This window comes from Rhineura floridana, chromosome 19 (genome assembly GCF_030035675.1).
Source record: "Rhineura floridana isolate rRhiFlo1 chromosome 19, rRhiFlo1.hap2, whole genome shotgun sequence".
Lineage (NCBI taxonomy): Eukaryota > Metazoa > Chordata > Lepidosauria > Squamata > Rhineuridae > Rhineura > Rhineura floridana.
In genome coordinates, this window is record NC_084498.1 from 9,827,664 (window position 1) to 9,854,770 (window position 27,107).

General features: G+C 43.1%; 1 protein-coding gene across 15 annotated transcripts in view; it reads right to left on the bottom strand.

The window, feature by feature from the left end:
* NCOR2 (nuclear receptor corepressor 2) overlaps nucleotides 1-27,107 on the bottom strand; it is a 477,973-nt gene that overhangs the window by 358,335 nt on the left and 92,531 nt on the right. For all 15 annotated transcript variants that reach the window (XM_061603067.1, XM_061603079.1, XM_061603080.1 and 12 more), the window contains one exon: nucleotides 3,030-3,273. In XM_061603067.1, coding sequence (XP_061459051.1) covers nucleotides 3,030-3,134 — 105 coding nt within the window. In that variant the 5' untranslated portion in view covers nucleotides 3,135-3,273. The remainder of the gene's footprint in view (nucleotides 1-3,029; nucleotides 3,274-27,107) is intronic.

Consider the following 27,107-nt stretch of genomic DNA (forward strand, 5'->3'; position numbering starts at 1 on the left):
GCAGGAATGGATAACCTCAGGCCCAATGGCCCAATGTGGCCTCCAGACCTCTGTATCTGGCCCTTTGGACACTCTCCTGGAGGCCTCTAATAATGCTGTTTGCTTTGTTGGATGGATGAAGGATAGAGGGGTGTGCAAAAACTAAACTGCTGTACAAAGGTAACAAATTAATTTTTTGGGCTCCACCCACTTTTGCCTCCGACCCCCCCCCCCGACTTGCATGCAGCCCCCAGAAAAGAGGGCAGCCCTGGCACTTAAAGTGGTTCCCTAGTCTTGATGTACAGGTTTTCTGGGGACAGGCACCTCAGCAGAGCCTGTGTGTCTTGCCTCCCAGCCATCACCAGCCCAGGTCCTCCCAGCATCTTTTTCTCTACCCTAGGAAATCACATACAGACTCAAAACGAGAGAAATGTGGCTGCTAAGGTCAGGACTGACAGGAAGTGATAAGTCTGCATGCAAGGAACAGGCCTCGTGGCCTCATGATTCAGCAGGTGCTGAATTAAAAAAAAAAACAGAAAAGGGCAGAGGAAAAGTTATCGAATCCAACACAGGCGGTTAACCACATTTACCCTCCTCGCCCCGCAATCTCTCTCCTCTGTGTTGTTGTTGTTTTAACCCAACTGTGAGCTCACTATGAGAAACAAATCACCATGTTTGCCAGGGATATGGCAGAGAGAGGCAAAGTAACAGTGTTATGCCAATGCCGTGAAAAACATTTAGAAATGTTGACTAGAGTTGTAACCAGGGCCAGGACCATGCCAGAACTCCAGAGGAAAAGAAGGAAATACAGCCCAAGGTGGTATTGAGCATAAAATACAGCCTTCCAAGGACCTCCTTTTTTTTTTAAAAAATGAACAAACCACGTTTCTAGTCCTCATGGTTAGAAGACATACTTGAAAGGGTGTCAGCAATAAAATCTCAGAAGCAACTATAAGAAAGAAAAACTGCTGAACTTGTATACTGCATGTAAATCACAGAATCTAGCTTCTTCTGTTCAAGAATTTCAGATCCACTGGTGTAAAAGTGAGATGTATTTAAAAACACACACACACACAAAATGCAGACCTGAGTTTAATCCACTGCGACAATCACTGCCAATCCAAAAGCTATTGCCAAGAAGATTAGGGACAACCTCTGACCCAGCCAATCTCTACCCAGGCCACTCACTGAGGACTGGTTTACCCAGCATTCAGAAGGAGACTGATCTCTAGTATAAGGCAAGGGTTGATTCCTGACATTAAGTTAGCCAACAAACTAGTTCTTCCACGAAGAAATAAAACAGCCCCAATCCAGCTAAAGCAAGTCACAACCAGTGGAAAAAGTTTGGTTGCAACCAATGAAAGTCTTGCTGCTTTCAATGGGTCAGGTGACCCAAAGTGGCTCTCCCAATTTTGCCCACTTCTCCAATTGCAGGTGGTGAAATTGGGGAGAAGGCCATTTTGGCGAGTTTTGCAAGGGTGATGAAATCGGGGCAGGGGGGCAATGCTTGCTAGCGGCATCAACAGCAATGGTACTCTACAAAGGAGCTGATGGCTACCTTCTTTATTTCCTGGTCCACATCAGGGGTGGGGGAACCTTTTGTGTCCCTAAGGCTGTACTCCCTTCTGAGCAACCTTCCGAGGGCCACATGCCAGTGGTGGATGGGGCCAGAGACACAAGTGAGAGCAGTCAAAAAATGTAGATTTTGCCTTTGCACAGGAGGGTATTTCCTCTGCATGCACCTCTCTCTATCCTCCACCCAGACAAGCAAGAAACATGATCAGAAGTCAAGGATGATATTCCAACCAGGCAAAAACATTTGAGGTGCGAAGCAGGACCAGTGAGGGGGTATGGGGAGAATCCCACGAGCCAGAGAGAGATGCCCAGGGGCTGTGTTGGGCTCCCGAGCCTGCGGTTCCTCACTCCTGGACTACGTGATGATGTAGTGTCATTCCCACACAACGTCTCGGAAACAGAAATTGAGGATACCAACCGGCCACTCAGAGAGCTGCCAGAACCATGAGGAGCATCACCACTATGCACATAGTTAAACTATGGAACTCACTCCCAGAGGAGGCAGAGATGACCACCAACTTGGATGGCTTTTTAAAAGTATTAGACAAATTCATGGAGGATAATGCTATCAAGGACTACTAGCCATGATAGCGAAGCTCTGCCTCCATGGTCAGAGGCAGTATGCTTCCGAATACCAGTTGCTGGAAACCTCAGGAGGTGAGTGCTGTTGCGCTCAGGTCTTGCTTGTGGGCTTCCCATGGGCATCTGGTTGGCCACTGTGAGGACAGGATGCTGGACTAGATGGGCCACTGGCCTGATCAAGCAGGTTCTACTGATGTTCTGCAAAACTGGGAGAGAGCTCAAAAAGTTGAGTTGGTGACAATTTCAGGGCAACTTTCACATACAGTCAAATTTTGAGTTGGAAGTTCACACTAGAGAACTGTCATCTCAGCCTTAGTGAAAAACTTTAGCTGGACTGAAGCCAAGATGTTCCCACACGGCATGCATCCCTTCTTTCCAACGAAGCCACCAGGATGCTTAATTGCACATTGCAACCTCAGCTACTAGGACTGGCACCAAGAGTCAGCATGGATGGGTACTTGCTGAGGGCCCACACCCCAGCAAGGGGCCCACTGACAAGAGCTCCCTGGGCCTGCTGCAGAGAGGAGATGTACTCACTGAGGGAGGAGAACCCATGGAGAACGTCATGAGAACGTCATGAGCTATCATTCAGGGGCAGAACATCTGTTTTGCATGCAGAAGGCCCCAAGTTCAATCCCCAGCACTCTAGGTAGGGCTGGAAGTGTCTCTTATCTGAAATAATCTAGAGCTGCTGCCAGTCACTGTAGAACAATACTGAGCTGGATGGATCAATGATCTGACACAGTACAAAGGCAGCTTTCCTAGGTTCCCAACACCCCTTCAAAACTGGGAGCCAACTCTGTCAGACACACCTGGACTCTCAACCTTCTGTGCATCATAAAGTTCACCTTACTGATAAAAACAGACAGGAACAGAGAGCACAAAACACTCACCACGTGCTGTTGACTTATTGCTACTGGATAGGACATGGCATGAGGAGGATAACGGGGTTCAGTGGCTCGCCACGTCTGCGCCACAGGTTGGGTAGATCCAGACATTGTGGAAGAAGCCCAGAGGGGGTCTCGCCTTCCCTTGTGTGCGTATGCGTGTGTGTATCCCCAGAATCTGTGATGCGAAGCACTAAGGAATCTTTGCGTCCCTCCTCATTACGTGCATGCTGGCCGATTCATGCTGCAACTGCAAGGTAAACGAGAGAGAGGGAGAGAGGGAGAGAGGGAGAGAGAGGGAGAGAGGGAGAGAGAGAGAGAGAGGGAGAGAGAGAGAGATCAGTCAAAACCACTTTGGGGAGGGGCCATAGCTCTGTGGCAGTGTGCATGTTGTGCATGCAGAAGGTTCCCAGTTCAATTCCCAGTATCTCCAGGTAGAGTTTGGAAAGACTGCTAACAACCCTAATAGCTATGTTCTACCTCCACAGTATGCTTCTGAAAATTAGTAGTTGGAAACCGCAGGTGGGGAGAGTTCTGCTTCCCTTGCGCGTCTTGTTGGCCACTGTGAAAACAGGATGCTGGACTAAGTTGGCCATTGCCCTTGTCCAATAGACTCTTCATATGTTTTCCTGCCTAAAACCCTAGAAAGCTGCTGCCAAACGGTGCAGACAGTACTGAGCTATAAATAGAAGGACTAGGTTCTTATGGTTTAGTAACTAAATGAAAGCTGAAAGAAATTTTGGCCACGCATACATAAAAAGAGGCTCATATCCAACTGTGGCCTACTCAGAGCAGACACACTGAAATTAATAGACATGACTAACTTAGGTCCATTCATTTCAATGGGTTTGACTAGGACTTGTCTGGATACAACTCTACATTTCTAGCTCCAATTACCACTTTTTAGCCACTGAGCAACTGATCTTTTTTCCTATTCCAGATATTTTTTATAACTTTATTATGCAAATGGGCAATAATATTTTTGTTATTTTGTTTAACTCCTGGAAAAGCCCTGTTGGATCAGCCTAAAGGCCCATTTCATTTAACATCCTGCATCTTGAGGCCCACAAGGAAGCCATGAAGGCAGAAGGCTTTTCCTGCTACTGCCCTCCCCCGCAGCAAATGGGGATGCCATCTTGATCAGCAGCCATTGATAGACTGACCCTGCACCATGAATTTGCTTTAATCCACTTTTAAGTGAACAGAAATCCACACATCTCATAGCAGCAAATTCAAATTGTGTCCTACTCAGAGTAGACCTATTGAACTCAATGGCCCTAAAAGTTAGCCATCTCCATTACCTTCAGTGGGTATACTCTGAGTAGAACTAGCATTGGATACAACCCTATATGGGGTTTTAGTGGTAGAGGTTGAGTTTCCTTTTGTCTATCCTGAATATAATGCCAAATCTATGTCACTGGGTGAGAGAATGAGAAAAGGCTTCTCTCTCCACTTTTTAAACTCCATGCATCATTTTAATTAACCTGTTTCTCTCCCCCACCCCATCCCAATGAGGATGCAATCCTATGCGTACTTATCTCATAGTTGAGTGCTATTCATCTCAATATGGCTGAGTAAATATGCATAGCAGCCTTGCCAATCTGTTGCCTTCCAGATGAAGGGCACAAGGTTGGCAAGGGCTGATGTATAGGACTTCACTGTTAGGGTTGTATTCAAATAAATTCTGCTCAGAATAGACCACTGAAACTAATAGGCCTAAGTTAGCCATGCCCATTAGTTTCAAAGAGTCTACTCTGTGTATGACTAACACTGGATGCAATCCTTAATTGTCTTTTCTCCTAAACTAAAGATAAAATAAAATAAAGTGTGGTGGGAAAAACAGCTAATTCTTTACTTTTCCTCTTAGGGAAGGCATCCCCAACCCCTTATTTTAGTTGTCCTCTTGCAGTTCATTAGTATTATTACTCTTATTATAGCATGAATAAAGATGCAGAGACATGAAATGGTCAAATACTGCTTTTGATTTCCTGCACCAGAGGGGTGACCACCCTGATATATGCCCAAATAAAGCACAAGTTTTACAACCTGCTGGCTTTTTATGGACACTTACAAGCTATTTTGCTTGGAGATAGGCACAGGCTTCGTTTTGTCAGAATTTCTATTAAAAGTAACGAATGTCTCTGTTCGCCCCCTTGACTGCCAGCTGTTTAAAGAGGCATTAAGCTTGGTTCCCAGCATTAACTCTTAATTATACAAAGCATAAATTGCCCACCGCTGCCTGGAGGGCAGATGGGAAATCTGCCAGCACTCAGCTGCTGCCCATTCTCTCTGAAGCGCATGACTTCAGCCCGTTTTTCAAGCAAACAGCCTTTCCAGAGTGCAGATTTTTATGTTTATGGGTTTGTTTATTTGTGGTTTTTTTCCTTTTTGCAAACCCTTCTGCACAGCCACAGGGCAGCCCTCCCCACCACAAACAAGACTCTACTTCCTACTGACTTTCTCCTGATCCCTGTTGAAGATGGGGAAAACAAGAATCCAAACAGAACATCAGTTTCAACTGAAAGTAGATCATGTGCTCACACAGAAGCATTAAGGAAGAAGAGGAAATGCTCTCCCCACCACCTCCTGGCCTACAAAATCAGCCTGTGTCAATTACGGATCTCCTCTTGACCATGAAAACAGATACCAGAGTCACAAGCCTGCTTGCACGCATGTTGGTTAAGAGATAAAGCAACTGTCAAATCAATGTGGCTACTACTGTGAACCCGGCAAAGCCTTGCCGATATGAACCCAATCCTGGAACACAATTGCCACCCTTCTAACCAGACAGTCCAGCGCGAGGGCACATCTGCATTATACATTTAAACAGCATTATGCCGCTACCATCATGGCCTTACCCCCAAAGTATACTGGGAAATATAGTTTGTTGAGGACACTGAGAGTTGTTAGGAGACTCTTATTCTCCTCACAGATCTATAATTCCCAGAGTGGTTTAACACTCAATCCCTCTTCCCAGAGAATTCTCAGCAACAAGCTACAGTCCCCAGGATGCTTTGGGGAAAGCCATGACTGTTTAAAGTGGCATAACGCTGCTTTAAATGTATAGTGCAGATAGAGCCCAAATTTCTACCCCAGAGACAAACATCCACTGAAATGGAGGGTTGGAAAAATCTCACTTACATATAGGAGAGAGATTTGGATATTTGCATGTGGATATTTGCAATCACAAGCTAGGAGCCGGGCCTTGGCTTGGCACTGACTGAAGTTCTTAGGCTTAAAGGGCAGCCTCAGGGCATCAGGTCGGGGTCCTGAGCTACAGAGAATGCTGTGCACTCAGGCCTCAGAACAAAAGGAGTGATGGTGGTTTGGAACATTGGCCCCTGCACTTGGCAGGCAGTAAGAAACTTCTGGGTTGGCCAAGTCTGCTATAAACAAAGGAGGCTAGTATTATACTCTTGCCTGGTCAATAGTCCGATGGTCCGTCTAGAAGTTTAGCACAGTCACGCCACCAAAAAGCAACTCCTGGTATCACTCACTCACTCCACTCCTCTGTTGCAGGAAAACAGGACCATAACACTTCTGCAATGTTAAAAGAAACCTTGTAATAGGAGCTAGTGTGGTGTTAGTGTGGTTAAGAGTGTATGACTAGGACCAGGGAGACCTGTGTCCAAAGCCCAACTCAGTCACTAAGCTCTTTGGGCGACCAAAGACCAGTCATTCTTTGACAGCTAGGTATGGAAGGATCTATCAATTTTGGTTCTTTCATTTGCTCATTTTTCCAATCTGAAATTCAGTTCTCAACATTTCTGCAGAACTTCAAAATTTTAGTGTGAATTTCTCCTAACATACATTTTTGCATGCAATTTTGACTAAGGCACACATTTTTACACACAATTTCTCCTAATATAATCATTTTATGTTATTTTCACTAATATATTCATTTTTATGCACACCTTACCCTAATATATACATTTTTAAATACTGGTTGAAGAAATGCATTGCAAAATGTGAATTTCAAAAAGATGGCTGTGTCTCAACTCTCATTCGATCAGGGATAAGAACCCTATCGCCTTTCAGATGTTGTTCAATTCCCATCAGACCCAGCTGGCAAATGGTCAGGGAGTATTATTATTATTATTTGAGTTGTAGTCCAGACAGGGCCACAGCATGTTTCCTAACCATGCACTAGATGGACAGACACACAGACAAACAATGAGCCTTTTTCACAGTGTATGAATGTTCTAGATTTGGATGAGGGGATTGACAGACAGACAGAGATCTACTGCCTTACATAGCAATTTAAGCCCAGCTGGAAAAGCTCCTACATCAGTGTTCTTCAATAACATCTGGAGACTCAGGGTTGGACTACTGCTCCCATCATCCCTGACAATTGGCTAAGCTGTCCAGGGATGGTGGGAGTTGTAGTCCAACAACATCTGGGGACCGAAGGCTGAAGGACTGACATATTCAAGAGCAGAGGATCCAGGCCCATTTCAGAGTGCACTCTCTCAAAATAGGAAACTGCAGCCAAATCCCCCACCCATCCAAAGTCAAAACCATTAACTAAAAGCGTACATTTTCTCTGGAAATGTATAATGACCCATCTGCACCTCTAGTACTATTCACCATTAGTTTGCAGAAAGAGATTGGGGGGGAGGCAAGGGAGAGAGTGCAAGAGCGCAGGAAAAATGCAAGATGCACAATCATTCTCTTAAGCAAATCTGGACAATGACATTAAACTATATGTGAAGTGGACTGAAAAAACCAAAAGAGGGTGCCATTCTAACCTAACTTGCTACTATTTTATGACATTTTCATTGGTCCCAATAAAAGGTACTGCACAACTGTGGGTTTCCAGGTTTTTATTCTAGGTTAATGTGGGGTCAGTGACTTGAAGCCACAAGGCTAAGTGCAGAGTTTGGACTCCTGAGGACCACCAGCCTTCCCCACCCTCTTGCCCAACGGCTGACAATGCAATGACTAGAGTAGTGTGGGAAGGGACTGCAGTTGTGGCAATGGGACTTCCCAGCAACTCATTTGGGCCCACCATCCTCCACACCTTCCTTAAAGTGATCCTATTTCTAAAGTAAAATATTATTCACTAATAGGCAAAAAGAGCCAGTGTGGTGTAGTGGTTAAGGACTATGACCTGGGAGACCAGGGTTTGAATCCCCACATAGCCATGAAGCTCACTGGGTGACCTTGGGCCAGTCACTGCCTCTCAGCCTCATGAAAACCCTCTTTATAGGGTTGCCATAACTTGGAATCGACTTGAAGGCAGTACATTTACATTTTACATTGCCTCTGAGCATATGGTGAGTGGTGGCAACACCTGCCATCTCCAAAGATGGAGAATTGTATTTTTGTTTATGTTCTTAATTTGCTTCTTTCCTGTGTTACTATTGTTTCTACAGAGAATCTAATCTAGACAATTTTATTTCTCTCATTATTCATCCTAGAAACCTGTGTCAAATTTATTTTTATTAATTTCAAAGCCTTTTTATTTGTCAATGTAATATGCTGGTGAAGACAACCTTTTGTGTTTCAAACTGAAGGTTATGTTCTATTTGTATTTTGGGTGCATTAACAGTTGAATCTGAAACTGCAGTTTGATGTAAATTCAGACTGATTACAGTATGTTGCTACTTCAGGAATGACTGTAGCTGTGGAGAAAAAACAAACTTACCTGCCCAAGATGCATGTTTTCAGCCTGCTATGTTTAAACCACTTCATTTAAGGCAAGGAGGGCACAGTCAATTAAAAACATTGAGTACACCTAGAATTTTGCTAAAATATATTTCACCTCCCACTGTTTTATCTTGTGCAAACTGAGCCAGTCCTGATGTCCATACGAGACTATTCTGCAAAATAGTCAGTGCTATTATTCCACAATTATTTTTGGAGTTTTTTTAGTGTAAATTTTGCAAAGTGTTGCTGTACTTCACATATTCACAGAAATGGAAACAAAAGAAAATGATTTCCTATAGGAAACGTCACTAAAATTGCAAAATAAATCAGACATATTTAAAGTTACTATCTGAACTCTATCAACTGTTTTAATATTGTTGCTTCTTCCCTGCTAAAACAAGATCAGCACAGCACATGTCTTGTTTTTGTTATTTGGGCTGATTGCCACCACTCACCATTTGTCCATAGGCACATGTTACCAAATTCTTCCAAGCTACACAGGAAGTGGATTGGACTGTGAAAGACCAACCCAAATTGGGTTTGCATTTTGACAAATTTGTAGGGTAGTACAATATCTCAGACAGGAGGTCAGGTCTCATGCTCCTCTGGTGCATTCACTACAGCTGCCCAATGTCCCTGCTTTTAAAAGTTTGATAGAAATATCTGTGGGCTATAGGTATGTTCTTAAACTGCAAGGGTTTTTTTTGCCTATTAGTGAATTTCTCTGCTTTTTAATCTGGGGGGGGGTAAGAAATAGGATCCTGAGAATGGATTGATTATTTGCATGTCTATTAAGTTCAGTGGGATTTACTCCCCTGCAATCATGCTTAGGATAGGTGAAATTGACCACAAGGGATGGGGAGGGGAGGAGGAGGAGGAGGGAGGGGAGGAAGGGCAGAGGGGAGGAAAATGAGAGGTTGGATCATTTACATGTTTATTGAGTTCAGTGGGTTTTACTCCCATGTAATCATGCTTAGTAGGTAAAACATCAGGGGAAGGGAGGGAGGGAGGGAGTGGGCAGGGGAGGAGGAAGAAGGAAGAGAGGAGGGAAGGAAGAGGGGAGAGGAGGGGGAAGGAGGGAAAAGGCAGGTCTGATCATTTGCATACTTACTGAGTTCAATGGGATTTACTCCTATGCAATCATGGTTAGGATAGGTAAAACTGAACATGGGGGAGGGGGAGGGGAAAGGGAAAGAAAAAGGGAGGGGAGATGGGAGCAGAAGGAAGGGAAGAAGGAGATTGGAGGGGGAGGAGGAAAGGAAGGGGAGGGCAGGTTTGATCATTTGCATGCTTATTGAGTCCAGTGGTATTTACTCCCATGCAATCATGCTTACTGACCATGGGGAGGGGAAGGGGAGGGAGGGGCAAAGGAAGGGGGAGGGAAGGGGCAAGAGGGAGGGGATAGGAGGGAGGAGAAAGGAGGGTGGGTTTGATCATTTGCATACTTTTTGAGTTCAATGGGATTTATTTCTGTGCAATCATGTTTGGAAATGGACTGCCTTCAAGTCAATCCCAACGTATGGCAACCCTATGAATAGAGTTTTCATGGTAGGCGGTATTCAGAGGTGGTTTTACCATTGCCTTTCTCTGAGGCTGAGAGGCAGTGAGTGGCCCAAGGTCATCCAGCGAGCTTCATGGCTGTGTGGGGATTCTAACCCTGGTCTCCTAGGTTGTAGTCCAACACTGACCCAGGGGATGGGCAGGGGAGGAGGGGGAGGGGAGGAGATTGGGTGGGCGGGCACTGGACAGAGGGGAATCCCCTTTCCTTTCTAAAAGGAAAACACTGTGAACAGTATCACTGCTTTCCCCACACACACCTTTTTATTCTACAGCAGGCACATGTAGCCTCCCACCCAAATATAAACCACATCCACACCAGACCTTTATTTCACTTTGGACAGTCATGGCTTCTCCCAAAGAATCCTGGGAAGTGTAGTTAGTGAGGGGTGCTGAGAGTTGCTATGAGCAGAGCTTCAATCAGATCGGCTGACTGTTAAACTACTCTGGCCACTGGAGCTCTGTCAGGAGAATAGGAGTCTCCTCTCAGCACCCTTCACAAAATACACTACCCAGGATTCTCTGAGGGAAGCCATGACTGTCTCATGTGAAATCAAAGTCTGGTGTGGGCATGGCCCCCTGACTAGGCAAGCCCAGCAGCTGTGAGTCTGGCTTTTAGAACACTGACAGTTGGTTCTTACTGAGCATGCCTGACATTATCATTCAGTTCAAGCCAAAATTTCTTAAATTAATTAAAAATCAGCCAGGCATTTTTCAACGTTTAAACAGCAGAAGATGAAGGTCAGAGTATGGGGCAAGGTCAGTAATAGGATTACAGGTACTCTGTGAAGATGGCTGATTTTTAATGAATTTCAACAGATTATGAGAACTCTGACAGAAAAAAGTCCAAAAGGGCTCTGGTTTTTCTCTTTTTAGAATTTGAACTCTTAATTCTCTCTGTTTTGTGTATCACCATGAAAATTGAGAGGGCTGTTAAGCAAGCATTTCTGAGTTCAGGACTATAAGTTTTGTAAGGTTTTGTTTTGAAATGAGCTTATGGGAAACATCAGAATGGCATGGGGGGTGTTTCAATTTAACATTGCGGAATGTGAAAAATCCACGCTGGCTATAGTATACAGCCACTCTAGTGGCTGTATAATTATATTACCTAAGGTAAAATATTATATTGTCTAAAGTAAAATATTCTTAGTGGTAATGGGAGAGTGTCCTCCACTGCACCCAAGAGCAGCAAGCTAGTTTAGGAGGCACAGCAACCACCACCTGAGACAGCTGCCTCGTTTTGCCCAACAGTAGAACCGGCCCCACATCTAAAGTTATCTAGGCTCTGAAAAAAGATTTTTTAAAGATACAGTTCCAACTATTTCTATTTATCATAGAGCACAATACAAAAAGTAAGATGGGGAGGGATCAACAAAACAAGACCCTAATTCTTCTTAAAATTATGTTACAGGGTAAACTAAGTAATGGCAGACAAGCTGGATTTAGGGAAGGATGTCCATCATCACAACTGTTTCCCCAGGACACAATTTGAAAACAACTGGTGTGGCTGAACAGAAGCTTTCTTCAGACTGAGGTCAGGGCCAACTTCAAAAAGAAAACACCCACATCTCAAGTACACCAGCACCCACCTATATGAGAAACACAGAAGAAGGGATAAGCCATAATGGCAAAGCACATGAATGAGTTCTCCTCTGTATGGTAGAGAAACGTCTATGTTTACCAACTGATCTGCATTCCCCACATATTAAACAGCAGCACAACCACCACCTTCATTTCACCAACAGCCCATAATAATCCTCCATTTGCAGGTCCCTTGTGCCCGTATATTAGGATAAATGATGTTTTTGTAATTTCCCTTCAATTTTAAGCACCTGCAGGGGGTATCCTCTCGCAGAAATGCACTGCTCATTTGGTTCCCCCCCCCTTTCCTTACACACAAAAATTGTACTGCTGGCAGAGACAATCTCTGATGTCTTTGGAATGTCACGGAAGCCGCCTGCTAGAAATTCCTTTGTCGAGCATGATTGCTTGGATCACGAAACAATATTTTTTAATGAGTGAACATCCTGAATAAAAGCTGCAAAATATGCGTCTTGATTGCTTTGAACCTGGCTGCGTCTCTAAACAGCTTTTGTTGTGTCCCTCTGTTTCAGAGAACAACAAAAAAGCCCCCCCCCCTTTTAAATTCAGGATATTCTTCCTCCCAGCCCTACCATTCATTTTTTATTTTGTTTTCTGCCTCCTGATATGCTTTAGGAAAGCCAGATAGATTCAAGGCAATCTTGCAAACACATCTACAAAAGTTATAAGCCCCACAACTTTTTTAAATAGCTCACTAGCCTACCGACGCATGTTAGGCATCAGACGCCCAGGGGGCAGTGGATATAGCTTTTCTTAAGCTTCCCTATTTAGTTGCCTGGAGGCAAATCCTACTCGCTACAGATGAACAGGTAAGTGGCTATTTGCTACCTTAATTTTAGAACTACATCCTAGCAACCCAATATGGCAAAATATTTATTACATTTTTTTTTTTAAAAAAGCCAATGCTTTCTTCAAGAACCATACATAGATCTCCCATTTTATATCCTCACAACAACCCTGTCAGGTAGTTTTGGCTGACAAAGGTAGGTACATTAAAGTTTACAACACAACATCAGTGGGCCATCCTCGGCCATATACAAAATAAGAGTTCCTTCGTCAGCAACTCCTTCCCAATATTTTTTTTAAAAGTCTTTAAAAGAGGATAGCCAGCAAAGAGAGTTCAGGGATCTGAATGAAACCTGTAGATTATCATTGTCCGCCAGATTCGAGGATTAAGTTTGAAGCAGAGGACTGGGTGTGCAAAAAGCCCCACCGCAGACTTGGAAAATCACAGACGCTCCACAAAGATGCATAAAGGCATGTCCATAGGTGGAGGCATCTCCCCCCCCGGTAGATACTGATGGGAAGAGACTCCATGCTCAATTCTCAGTTAAGGTCTGTAGCTCAGTGGTAGAGCACATGCTTTGCATGCAGAAGGTCCTGGGTTCAATCTCTGGCACCTCCAGATAGAGCTGGGAACGTCTCTGTCTGTAGCCCTAGGAAGCTACTGTGAGTCAGCATAGACAATACTGAGCTAGATGGGCCAATGTGCTGACTGTGTATAAGACAGTTTCCTATGTTCTTTTGATCCTTAACCAAGCTAGGACAACCTCCTTCCATAGGTTCTTAAGGGATGCATTTAACCACAATTAAAGCACTGGTTTCACAAAGTTTTCCACAGCTCTTGCTGCTGGTCCTTCATCTTGGACAAAAAAATGATTTTCAGTCATCATTGCAACAGTGCTGTAAGGTGAGTCAGCAGGATTATCCCCAGATGGCAGCAAGGGGAAAGTGTCACTTTTTTGTGATAGCAAAGCCAGATAGGAACACTCGTCATGAAATATACAAACCCGCATCTCCACCTCCACCACCATCCTTGACTTGTTTGCAAGTTCCTACCTCACCTTCTCACAAATGCCTCAAGGCAGCTAACAAAGTTCATTCAATTCAAATAAAACATCATAAAACAAAATTAACAATAAAACAGTAAGAACGGATAAAAACAACAAAAGAAACAGCAAACATGAAACGAAAGGTGGCACGAGGAAAACAGCCAGATGATAAAACAGAAGAAAAACCTTGGAAACAAGTATCCATTGTAAAAGGGGCTCCAGATGTTGTAAAAGGCAGCCAGAGGCCATTAAAAGCCTGAGACAACAGAACAGATTTTCCCTAGCACTGCAAAGGTTACAGAGCTGGCACCAAGCGGTCGTGCCTAAGGAGGGAATTCCACAATTTGGGTATCCCCACTGAGAAGGCATTTTTTCTGGCGGACACTTACCAAATCTCCAACAAGAAACCTTGGCTACAACTTGTGATTAGTGAGGAGAGAGCTGGTTGTCCTGCTTCAGACAACATGCTAAGCCAAACCTTGTATTCATCATACTAAAATAAAACCTTGGCTTAGCTCAGCATTGGCAGTGAAAAGGACTGCGGAGGAGCAAAGCGGCTGCAAGCTCCTCTCCAGGAGCCCACATTTGCCCAGTCTTGCTAAGCCATAGTTTGTCTTACCATGTCATGAGAACCAAATCACACATACAGGCACACAATGGCCCAATTCACATGTAGAGATGTAAAATTTCCAGACATTTTGAAGCCATGGAAAAAAACTGGGTTTTTTCTGCTTTCCCCCCCAGAAAAAACTGAAATATTCAGAAAAAATTAAAAAAGTATTATTAGCACTTTTTACAGATTGAAAGTCACTTTGTTAGTTCAGGAACATAAAATGTAATTATGTACAAGTTGCTTTGGAATAAAACTATCACATTTGGTATACTGAAAGTGCATTTTATTCAAATGATTATTACAAATTGAATTTACTTTTTTAAATTTTTACTTTTTTTTGTAACAAATGGATCTACAAGATCCTGAACTGTAAGGAACCTCTTTTGTTTTGCCAGTTTATGAGGAGCACGCAAAAAACAATTAAAAAAAACAGAAGAAACCATCAACATTAATAACAAAGAAAATTATTTATGTCTCCGCTAGCCCTCCACAGCGTCAAGCAGACATAAAGCATCCATTCCCATAAAAAGAACTGAGAAAAGGGGAGGGGGGAACCAAGATTCAATGAAGCATTTTATTCATCATACTAAAATAAAACATTCCATAATCCATTTTTTTCTTCATTTTTTCAATTTTTCAGAAAAAAACAAAAATGGCTTCTGGAAAAAACTGGAAAAAACTGTTTTTTTTCTGAAATTTTTCTGGGTTTTTTCTGGGCCTTCACATCTCTATTCACATGTCACGATAAACTACAGTCAATGGCTTAGTGTCAACACAGAGATCACCCCTCACCTAGCGTGAGCAGGAGCAACAAATCACAATCCTTGGTTAATGTTACATCTGAACCAGGGATCAAGGTTTGTTTCACTCAAACAAACCACAACTGGTAAGACAGAAACATACCTTGATGTCACACTGTGGTTTGTGCAAAGTGAAATAAACCATGATCCCCAGCTCAGTCATAACACAAAGACAGTGGTCATAGTTCCTTCTCGTGTTAGAAGGAAGATCTCTGCATTTGCAGCAAACCTTTAACTATGGTTTATTGTGACAGGCAAACTGGACTAACATAAACCTGCACCACACATATTTTTCAATAATTTCAACTTCCTGGTTTTCTTTCAGGGCACTCAAACCTCCATATTACTAGGACAAATGCCTCCCCCTCCCATCACCAAGTCCCTCTGGCTGCTACAAAAATGAGTGTGGCTCTGGGCAAGGCCTCCTTTGCCCCTTTGCAATGTCTTCACCACTTAACTGTCAGCCCTCATCCAAGTGAAGCGTCTTTATTAGCATTAGAGGAGCCCTCATCTGCAGAGAGAGCGCCTTTTCCAACATGACTCACTGCAGCTGTCAATTACGGGTGATGATGCAAGCAAAATGAGAGAGAGACAGATAAAAGACAACTTGATTGTGAGATCTCTTATTGAATCTGGGAAGCTTGAGAGGCAAGACGGGGAGGTGGGGGGAGACGTTCAGCTTGCTTCAATTTAAAAAACAAACAAACCATGCAAAGCATAGGGCAATATAGATGGCTTACTAAATGTTTTTTAGGTGCAAGTCACATTTCATTTAGAAACAAAAACTGAAAGGAAAGGTCAACCAAACAACAACTAGGATACTAAAATCTACATACATAAGAAACCCGATACACTGGTTTTTATTTTATTTAAAAAAAAAGACTTTTCTTGCCCAAAGTCTTTTTGGCTATTAACTTTCCATCTTCCACCTGTCCTGGAATTGCTTTCTAGAATGGAGACAAAAGGGCAGGTGAGCAAGACAAGATATCATCCTCTTCATCACCTTTTTTTTAAACTGGATTTCTTACCCATCCGTCACCAGAAGGTCCCAAGGTGGGTTACAGCAATATAAAAATACAATACTAAAATCAATTAAAACAATATGAAATTAGGAGAATAGGATGGGCCCTGTAAAACTAGACATGGAAGAACCTTTATTTCCCCTCCCTAACACTCTTCCCTATTTTGATTCAGGTGAGGTGAAGACTGGCAAGAATAACTTCCATCCCTAGTGGGAGTGGTACTCAAGTCCCTAGTGGGAGTGGTACTCAAGACGGCCCGTTGGCTCAACTAGCCAGTGATCAGCTCCATGCTACATCTGAGAGACATGGAGTCTGCCACATGAGAGGTCCAAAGCAGGACTTAGTGCCACTCTAAGGCTTGCTGGAGGACATCATGGTGTCTCCGTGGCTTGTTCTGGTTGGTCTTCTAGGCTACTGAGCCAGAGAGTAGGCAGCAACACAGCAAGGGTTTTTTTCTAGGTCTAACTCTATGCCATCCATAGCCAGGCCTGAAAGTCTTCTGGCTTCAATCTAGACATGCCACCAACACCCCACTGCATGTGCCCATTCCAGGGGTTGGCTGCACATCACCTCACACAGCACCAAAAGCTGCTTGTCTAGACTACACCTGCTAGACTACATCCTGCTAGCTTCTGCTCCACCTTGGATGTCCTCAGAAGTTTGGCCAAGTGCTCTGCACGTTTGGACAATTCAGCTGGAAACAGGAGATATTTGATGGGACAGAGCCACTTCCTGTAGGGCAGCCTTTGCCAGCCTGATGCCCTCCAGATTTTTGAAGTATAATTCCCATCAGCCCCAGCCAGCACATGTACTTGTTATCCAAAACATCTGGAGGGCACCAGGTTGGTGAAGCCTGCTGGCAGGTATGAAGCACAGTTGATAGTTCTACCACAAGACATACTCTGCAGTGAGATGCCCCGCGTATGCCTTTCGATTCAGCCCTGGTACTTTTGCCCTCTCCTGGCTTTAGAGCAAGGCACAACAGACCAAAGCTGAATTGAGAAGCAATCAGGACAGCATTTGCTACTTGCTTTGAACACGCCAGCAAGTAACAGATTCCCCTCAAAAAAACAAATTAAAAAGAGAACCTTTGTGGTGCAGTTAAGTACTCCCAAGTACTGGGTGAGGAACTGGGAGACCCAGCCTTCAAATCCCCAACTCAGCCATGAAGCACACTGAGTGGGGCCAGTCATAGTTTCTCAGACTGACCTACCTCACAGGGTTGATGCAAGAATAAAAACGGGAAGAGGGAGAACAATGTACACCAACCTTGAGCATCTTGGATGAATGTTGGGTTGTTATAAATATAAATAAATATTAGCAAAGCTTTCTATCTTATTATTATTCCTGCTGCTGCTACAACTGCTATAATTATAACTGCCACTACTACTTCTACTACTCCTGCTACTATTTCTTATTACTATCAACACCTGGAAATTTTCCAGTGCAGATGTAGTTTCCATTAGCAGCCATGCAGGAAGGCTGGAAAGCTTTCAAGTTATAAAACCATTCCCTCTCTTTTTCTACACCATCAGAATATGAGCAGCCACTAGGCAGGAATACAAGAGTATCTCCTCTTGGCAGCATGGTCTTATCCAAACAGCTCTAGGAGTATACAAACTAATCTGCTTTATCATTACAGTTTGTCCAAAGAAACCCTGCACATAGGAGTCAGCTAGCTAAAAGTTTCCTTATACCAGGGCAGGGAACCTCTGGCCCTCCAGATATTGTAGGGACTCCAAACCCCACCAGCCCCAGCCAGCATGGCCAATGGCCAGAGACGATGGGAGTTGGAACCCAGCAACATCTGGAGAGAGCGCCAGGTTGAAGAAAGCTGGGACTAGACCAACAAGCTGGACACAAAAAAACTTCAGCTTATGTTCTTCACTACCATCTTCACCTCAATTTCTTAGAGCAAGGGTTCCCAAACTGTGGTCTGTGGACCACAAGCTTCATTCATGTGGGTCCACAGTGTATGTAAAAACACAATTAAAAATCATACAGCATCTAGCACAGTCCATTACACTTGCTAATACACAAAAATTGACTGAGTGGTCTACCAAGACTCTCAACAATTTTCAAGTGGTCCGTGGGGAGAAAAAGAGTGGGAACCACTGTCTCAACTTTGCTTTTCTTACTAAACTGCATCCTCAATTCCAAACACTGCTGCTTGCATGGAACTGTGGAGACCACACAGCCTTGCTTGTGGAATCAGAAATAAAGGCTTTAGGAGACAGCTCAGCTCTGGTGTGTCATGAGCTTTCCTTTTTTCCCCAGACTGAGTCAGCAATTCCTCTTCCCTCTAGCTGCATCAGCAGCTACTCTACAGCCAAGGCAGCAAAAGCAGCACCCAAGAGCGATGGGAGAGTCAGCGGCAAGAGATTGCGCCAGCTCAGATGCAGAAAAAAAAATACCTACTGCTGCAACTGGAAAGAGCAACCTGAGACACAGGAAAAAAATATCTGGGCTCCAGCGCCTGGTCTTCTGCACACTCTTATGGGCTAAATAAAATCATTCAAAGTACAAAGAGGGAGGCGGAACAGTTTTTAAGCACATCCTAGAGATATGCACCACCAGCAGAAAATCACAAAAGTCTGTGGTCTTAACACTAATTGGATGCAATAATGGGGGGAGGGGCAAAAGTGGGCTCAACCCATAATGTTTATCTAACCCAAATGTGGCCCTCCAGGCCCTTAGGACTCTCCCCAGATCATGCCCCTCGCAGGCCTGCTCTGTACCCTCCTCAAGTACTTTATCCTTGAATTTTTTGATTGCCTGGATGGCTGACTTTTTTGTAGCTGGAATGTAGCTTATTGTCCAAAGGGAGGAGTCATATCTGTTGCTTTGCCTACTTTTTGCCACCAGCCCCGCTCATCACTGGCATGGGGCCCTTAGAAGATTTCCCATGAAAGGATGTGGCCCTTGGGCTAAGGAGGGTTCCCTGTTCCAGATCTAACCCACCATGTTAGACAGACATGGGCTGTATTCAGACAAATATTTTGGCTATGACAACTCAGCTGCTATACTCCATAGTTTGGAAGATCAAGAATAAGGCCTATGTTTGCATGCTCCCTCCTCTCCTCAGGTTGGCGGCTTAAGGAATAACATCTTGGTTTGATCAAATCATAGTTTACCTTTCCACCTGAAAGTGGCAAACTATGGGTTGTATCCAATGTAGCACTAAGTTAAATCACTTAGCAGTATACTTGTTCCGCTGGCAAAATGATTTGCACCTGCAGAACATTGTTGTAAAGAGAATGCATAAGTAGGTAGCTCGTAACGTTGTTGCACAATAGAATGTGCGATGTATTGCGCAATGAGTTTCAACTAACACAACTAATACACTGGATTCCTCGGTTGCACAATGTTAAAAGTCACCCGTCCACTAGCACAAGAGCCCTTGCGCTAGCGGACAATGTTGGATACTGCTCTATTGCTTGCCCAAGCCATAGTTTGCCCACAAACCAGGAACTGTCCTTGGCTTGTGATCCTGGTTTACGGCCAAATTATGCTTTGACCAAACTGGAAAGTGATTTATTAAGCCCTGGGCATGCAAGGGGAGGAAGCAAAGAGAGTGAGGAGAAAACAGCGCATGGCTCATTCCCAATCCTCCAAACCAACGTGGGCTGTGTATACTTTTTTGTGGCTGGAATGCAATTACCGTGTTCCTGCTGCCATGTGGATTGTATCAGGATTTGAGGTACTGTTTTTGTTTTAGGTTTTATATTGTGGTTTTGGGTGTACTGTATTTGTGTTCCTCGCCCTAGGACCTTTGGGTTATAAATAATTGAAATAAACAAATAATCATCAGCACACAGCCAGAGTTGGGGCAATACTAGATGTCATGTAACCCAACCTCCTTATGCAAGGCAGGGCTGTCCTCCACCAATTCCCCTATAACAAGCCAGTATGTGACAAGAATGTCCAATATTCATATTCTTAAGGATAGTCTACTCCAGCCTTGTAAATAAACCCACAAAATTTATTACCCTGCTGATGGAAAGTTCCATCCCTCCAACTGCAGCCCACTATGTTTCAGTGCATAGTGCAGAGGAGAGAGCTTCTCTTCCCTGCAGCCCACTTGATTTCTATGCAGGGTACAGACGATCCCTAGGTTCTGCCTCCAACAGCCCATTCACACATGCAATTCCTTGTTGTCTATGGCTGCAAGACTAGTCCCTAAATTCAAGGCCGCATGCCAATAGTAGGTGTAGCAACCCCCTACTCTCACATGTGCATACACACATACAGCATGCACACATGCTTACAAACACAGGCAGACGCGCACATGCAAGCAGGCACAGAGCCCTCAACCCGCTGTCAGCAGAGCTGTACAGAGAAGCAGAGGAATGGGAGTTATTTTTATATTGATCAGGTTGAGACTTCTATGACCAGCCCTGCACCATGAAAGGGAAGAAAATCATGCCTACTACATTTCAGGTTATTAATTTTCCTCCCTCTTGCGGTGCTTAGCTGGGCAGAAAGGTTTAAACCTCTCCGTACAGCCCATCACCACAACGCTGCCTGCGGATTCCGATTCCACAGCAGTCAGTATCAGTGAGTGTTTACTTGGGAGCCAGACTCAGCCCACAGGATGAAGGGTCACACACAGTGTAGGCCCACAAAGATCAATCATAGTTTTGTGGGGGTGGGCTGTAAGATGGGTGTTTTCAGGCTAGTAGCTTTTGCAGACTTATTTGCAAGGCCATTAAAATTCCAAGCATGAATTTCTGACAGTCAGCAGTGCACAGGAATCTGCCGTATGTTTCCTTTCTTGCCAGGAGATGCTCTGACAAGGAGAGTTAAAGTCCCGTTTTGACATTTGTGTCATTTTAAGTAAAGCACAAGAGTGAAGTAAATTGGATTAAGTGCAAATCTTCCTCAGATGTTTGCGGTTAGGACTGATTTATAGAAAGATGTCATTTTCACGTCACTCTGGGTTATTTAAGAAGCCTCTTGGCTGCTGCTCCAACAGTGTTATTACAAATCACACATGGAGATGAATCTGAAGGAAAGGGTGGTGAACAAAACAGCACATTACCCACAGCAGCTCAGGAGGAAGAAGAAGCAGGAGAGAAATGACATTAAAATGAGTATATGATCAAGGCATACTGAAAATACAAATGGCTTGGAGAGAAAACATGGTAAAGCAAACCAATGAAGCAGTGTGGCACCTTAAATACTTAACAGATTTACTGTGGCAAAAACCTTGCATAATTCCATTTTCCCGGGCAACTGCATTTGTAAACAATCGCAAATACAACTATACGTAATCATATTTTCCCTACAGCAGCAGCGGCCAACCTTTTGTGGCAAATGTGTCAAGTTAAAATCCAATGTTATATTTCTTAATTTTACTTATTGCAAAGTGTTCACCCTGTCTCTCACTAACTTGCACAATAGTTTAAAAATGCTATACAGAGATAAAAGCATAAACACTTTTTTTGGAAACCCTAAGAGCAAAACAGAACATAGTACACAATCATACAATAATCTGAGCCAGAGTCATCAGCAGGCATTTGGCTGGTTGCCTATGGCAACTAAGAATCATACCCAGGTGACCTGGCAGGGGAGCTTTTTAAGTTAAAAAGACAATAGTGGGCCACAGCTCAGCAGTAAAGCAGACGTTTTACTTGCAAAAGGTCCCAGGTTCAATTCCAGGCATCTCCAGATGGTCTGGGAAGCACTGCTGTCTGAAAGAGCCACCTAACTAGAAGCATTTTGGCAAGAAGAGCCCATGGTGCCAGTACCACCTCCCTCACCCCAAGGACATCATGTATCCCTCCTCTGTCTCAGAAGATTCTCCCACTCCATCAGTGTCAATGAGTGGTTAAGCAGGTTGGGCCCTTTTAAATGAAGAGGCTCCTCTCAGCAAAGGCAGAGCTAGTGTTCCTATTTATCGCTCAGTCTGAGGATAGCTACTGCGGAAGCAACATCTGAGCTCTGCTCTCAAAGTTTCCAGCCAAAGCCCCACTTAGGGTGGGGAGAAGGGAGGCTGAGAAACAACTTCCATGGACTACCTGGTCTGCTGGTTCAAGAAATACCAAAGTTCTTTAATGGTAAGCACCAACATTTTGCTGCCCTGGGCTTCTGCTGGGAGGAAGGACAGGATATAAATAATAAATAAATATTTTGAATTGAGCTTGGAAAAATAAGAGGGAGCCAAAGATTACGTAGACCTCTCGCCTAATCAATGAAAACGTTTATTTTCTGACAAGTTCATTGCAAAAATATGAACTCAGAATCACTTAACACAGATAACTAAACAAGGAGATGGAGCGACTCCCCTATGAGGAAAGCTTACAACAATTGGGGGTTTTTTGGTTTAGAGAAAAGGTGAGTAAAAGATGATAGAGGTGTATAAAATTATGCATGGTGTGGAGAAATTGGACAGAGAAAATTTTTTCTCTTTCTCTAACAACACTACACTTTGTAGACATCCAATGAAGCCGAATGCTGGAAGATTCAGAATGAGCAACAGAAACAGACAACACAGAGTTAAACTATGGACTTCACTCCCACAAGATGGCCACCAACCTGGATGGCTTTAAAAGAGGATTAGACCAATTCATGGAGGAGCCTATGTTCTTCCCCCACTGTTGGAGACCATATGCCTCTGAATGCAAGTTGCTGGAAATCACAAGTGGGAAGCATGTTGTTGCTTCCCAGAGGCATCTGGCTGACCACTGTGAGAACAGGATGCTGGACTAGGTAGGCCTTTGGCCTGATGAAGCAAGCTTTTCCTATGTTTTTATGAGATGCTGAATATGTCATCATACTTTGCACATTTAACATATACCAGTAGGCCACAGGGAATCTCATAAAAATAAAAACACAAAATAAGCATATCACACAAGACTAAAGTCAGCCTACTCTTGTTTTATCCATCACCTCTCAGCTTTGCTAACAACTAACATTTATGTCCTATGTTACGGCCTCCCTATTAATTATAATTAATCTCAGAACTGTCACCGAGTCCTAATCCAGGAGACGCCAGAGTTGGGAGGTGAAAGATCTCTTGCATCAGAAGCAGGGTCTTCCTACATTATTTAACATGCACTCTGTAGACTAAACCAGCAGGCCTATTTTATTTTAAATAAAAGCTAATTGAAAAAAATTGCTCCTCCAGGTGTCAACATACTGATACGGCTTCTCACTGTTTCAGACATCTTGATATTTCAATTTTAGCAGTATGCGGGCCTGCGGGAAATCAGAGAGGGGAAAGCACTTATACTCCAAAGGAGAAGAAGAGGAGCTAAGAAGAGCCTTTTTATTTCCAGATAAAGGGCCTCAGGGAACAACATGACTCTCTAAACTGGTTCATGAATGCATCTGTTCCTTCAGAAAGGCAAAGAAAAGACAGGCAGGTGGCAGAGAGTCACTGCATCTTAAAAGCAGAAAGTCAAATAAAAATGTACATACACACACACACACACACCCTTCTCAACACTTCTTGGGGTTCAATGTGACTCTAGTGTGGTCCAGAAACAGGATCTATGGAGGAGCTATGCAAAGAAAGAAACCCAAGTTTGACTGTCTATGAACCCCCATTAGTTTCATGGGACAAAGTAAATGGGTTGCAATTTGAGACACAAATCCCGAAAGGAGCAGGGAGGCTTCCGATACAGAGTGGTTACTCTCCAAACACATTTGTTCAGCATAACAATTGTCAACTGGAGTGCCTTTTTGAGTAAAACATACTTTTTCTTTTTGAGACTGACCTCTGGCGGGGGAGGTGTTAGTGGGATAAAGCTAGCTGTATATCCCTAGACTTTGGAGTCAGCAAGGGCATGTTTAATCTTTTGCCCAGCTGTGTCCCCAAGAACACCTCTTTACTTCCTCCTATAGAAGCAAATAGGGAAAAATAATTGTTGCAGTAGGTGAAAAACTGCCCACCACCATGGACAGCAAGTGTCTGGGCTTTACAACAAGACTGTGAGTGCACAGGGCTCAAGTCATCTCGCCAAGCAGAGGCAGCATGCAACACTGTTCCCTTGAGTTGGACAAGCGGTGCAAAGTCCCTGGACTGGCATAAACACCCATTCATCTGCTATTGCCTGATGAATAGAGCAGTATTTTCTGCCTTCTGCATTACAGACTCAAAATGCCAACTCGGAAAATTTGAGGCAAAACATTTTCTCTGTTCTTTTTCCATTTTGTTTCCAATTTCACCAGAAAAAAAATTAAAAAGGAAAAAGCAGTTTCCCCCAAAAAATGTCTGGGCTTTTTCCAGGCCAAGACTGGTGGGCATTGGAGCTGGGCCTTTCCAGCAATGGCCATTATCTTTGGAACTCTCTCCCAAAAGTAGCATTAGCCCCATCTTTTGTTGTTGTTTTCTTGCCCACCCATTTATTTTTTGCTTCTGCTTCTAATTTATTTAAAATTGATCTTAAAAACAGATTTGTTTCAAACTGTGTTCTGTTAAAAATATTGTGAGTTGGATTTTTTTTAACTGCTGCTGTTTTTAATTTTTCTAATTTGATTGCTTTATTTGTATTTTAAAAACTGTTCTTATGATTTTGGTTATCTTTTGTAAGCTGCTTTTAAGAGGGGGCTTTGCCTCAAAAGACATGGAGCATACACACATAACACCAAGCTGTGGTTTATTTAGTCACAGTGTGGTTTATTTCAACGTCTGAACCCAGATCAGCAGACTAACCATGGTTTGTTTTCTGGCAGTAAATCAAAATGTGATGCCATGGTTGGTTGTTGCCTTATGAACCATGTCTTCTTAACTATGGCTTGGGTGTTGTCCAAATCTAGCAGCCTTGCTCAACCATGATTTGTTTGGCATCCCACTCCAAAAGCTTGTCAAGCTACAGAGGCATGAGGCGATGCTCTTTTTCAGCGCTCAACTGGACAATAAACCAGGCTTTGGAGAAACAAGATGACTTGTAGTTTGTTGATCAAACCATGGATTAATGTTATGTGCAAACACAGTCAGTGGCCTGGTTTGCATGTAACACTAAACCAAATGATAGCTCAGCATAAGTGAGCAAACATGCAGGCTCCCAGAGAGTTCATGGCCACTTTGTTTCTCCTTCGATCATTCTGCTACAGAGGTTTAGCTCTCTGAAGACAAACTATGAGCTGCAACCAAGGTTTATCCTATGCAGGGCCACTGAGAGCTGACCCTGAGCCCAGGGCAAGGTGCATGATTGGGCTCCCTCCCTAAATCTTCCTACAAACTGAATGTTACTACTTTCTTTAAACGAGTATTTAAGTGACTCAGGGTTTATTAAAAAATAAGACTGCTCAGAAACCGAAGTGAAAATAAACTTGAACATTTTTAATACTACTACATTAGTAAACTACTTCATTACTATTGTTAATACATTTGAATGAAAAGACAGTTTTTTTTACTGGCCATTAGTCTATTGGTCTACAACACATGCAACAGTGTTTTACAGGATTTTCTATTAGCAAATGTTTCAATTATATAATCAAAGTTTAATTTTCTTGCAAGTGAGCCAGAGTGTTGAATGGCCTCTCTGCTTCAGCTATTCACTGGAAAAGTGCAAAAGATACAAACAACTACATAAACATTGGAAACAAGCTTGAAAAGTTAAGTTCATGAATCTTATTTAAGAGGCACAATGGTTCCAACGTAATGTCTCCTCAGTTAGCCAAATGAATTGCTTTCAGATATGTCACTTCTTCACACAAGTCTGTTGTGATATCAGCATGGCAGTCCTTAGTGAATGGCTTGCATGTTTCTTCAATCTGGTTATCAGTCATCTTGGTGTATTTCCACAGAAATCCGAATTTCTCATCTAAAAGCTTTACAACCAACTGGCTGCTGGGAACAGGGTGCTGTACAGTATTGCTGGATCCAGGCCTGAGTGATTAAGCTGCTATGCCTAAAAAACTCTTGGAAAATGTGTTATTTTTTCATTGCAAAAAATTGTTTTTTAAAATATACTCAATATTATTTTGAAATGTGCTTTATATCAGTTCAGGCTAATTTTATGCTGTTACCAATGGTGTAAATAGTTTTTGATTTGTGTTATTTTTACTTAGTACAGAACCTACAAAGGAGGTCCAGAAAATTCATGGTGGTCCTAAATTTTCTGTAAGTACTGTACACTAATATTAACTTGATGTTTGAAGAACAAGTATTTCATATTTTTTTACTAACAAAAATGAAAGAAAAGGTAAAATATGTGTAAAATAAGTGTACAGACAAATCAATTCACAATGAATTATTCAGTAATGAGTTACAAGAACAATCTACCCTTACCCTGAGTAGTGCTAGTGCATCTTCTACTTCAGCAGAATCCTCATTAGCTTTTTCTTCTTCTAATAATGCTTGAGCATCCAATGACTGGCTTTCACTATCTCCCACATCACATGATTATTTTGAAACAAAGCCCAGGCTGAATAAACCTGCCTGAAATATTTTGCTTTTTCATATTTTTCTTGCTTTGCTTTTTCCTTCTGTGCTCCAGACTTGTATTTGTACTCCATATTGTTAACTTCACCTTACAACAATGCCAAAGCACATGTAAACTCGTTCCAACATGTTTTAGTCACAGACCAAATCATAGGAAGAGGTGACACACACTCACATGTATTAGCTTTCTCTTTATCTGCCAATGGGGTGCACTGTTCTTTTAAGGTAGATGTAGGAAATGCTTGTTTAACAAATGTGAACTGGGGCCCACTCATTCTGGTCTCAAGGTGTATGCTGCACTTTGCCAAATAATTTATAAATACAATTCACATTTGGCAAAGTTGGTGCTTATAGGATAATCGAATATGTCAAGATTTACCATCAGATATTATAGCCACACTCTGGTTTGTTAAGATACCAAACATTATTTTGTAATGTATTTTTGTTTTTTCCACAGTCCAGGCCCCCACAGGCCGGGGTCCTCCAGAGACTCAGGCCCAGGGATTTTACTCCCTCTCCTCAGGTCTGGTCCTATTGTCTCTTCTCTGGGAGCCCACACATTTGCCCATCACATTAAGCCATGGTTTGGCTAAGGGTTATATGCTGCCGCGCTGGT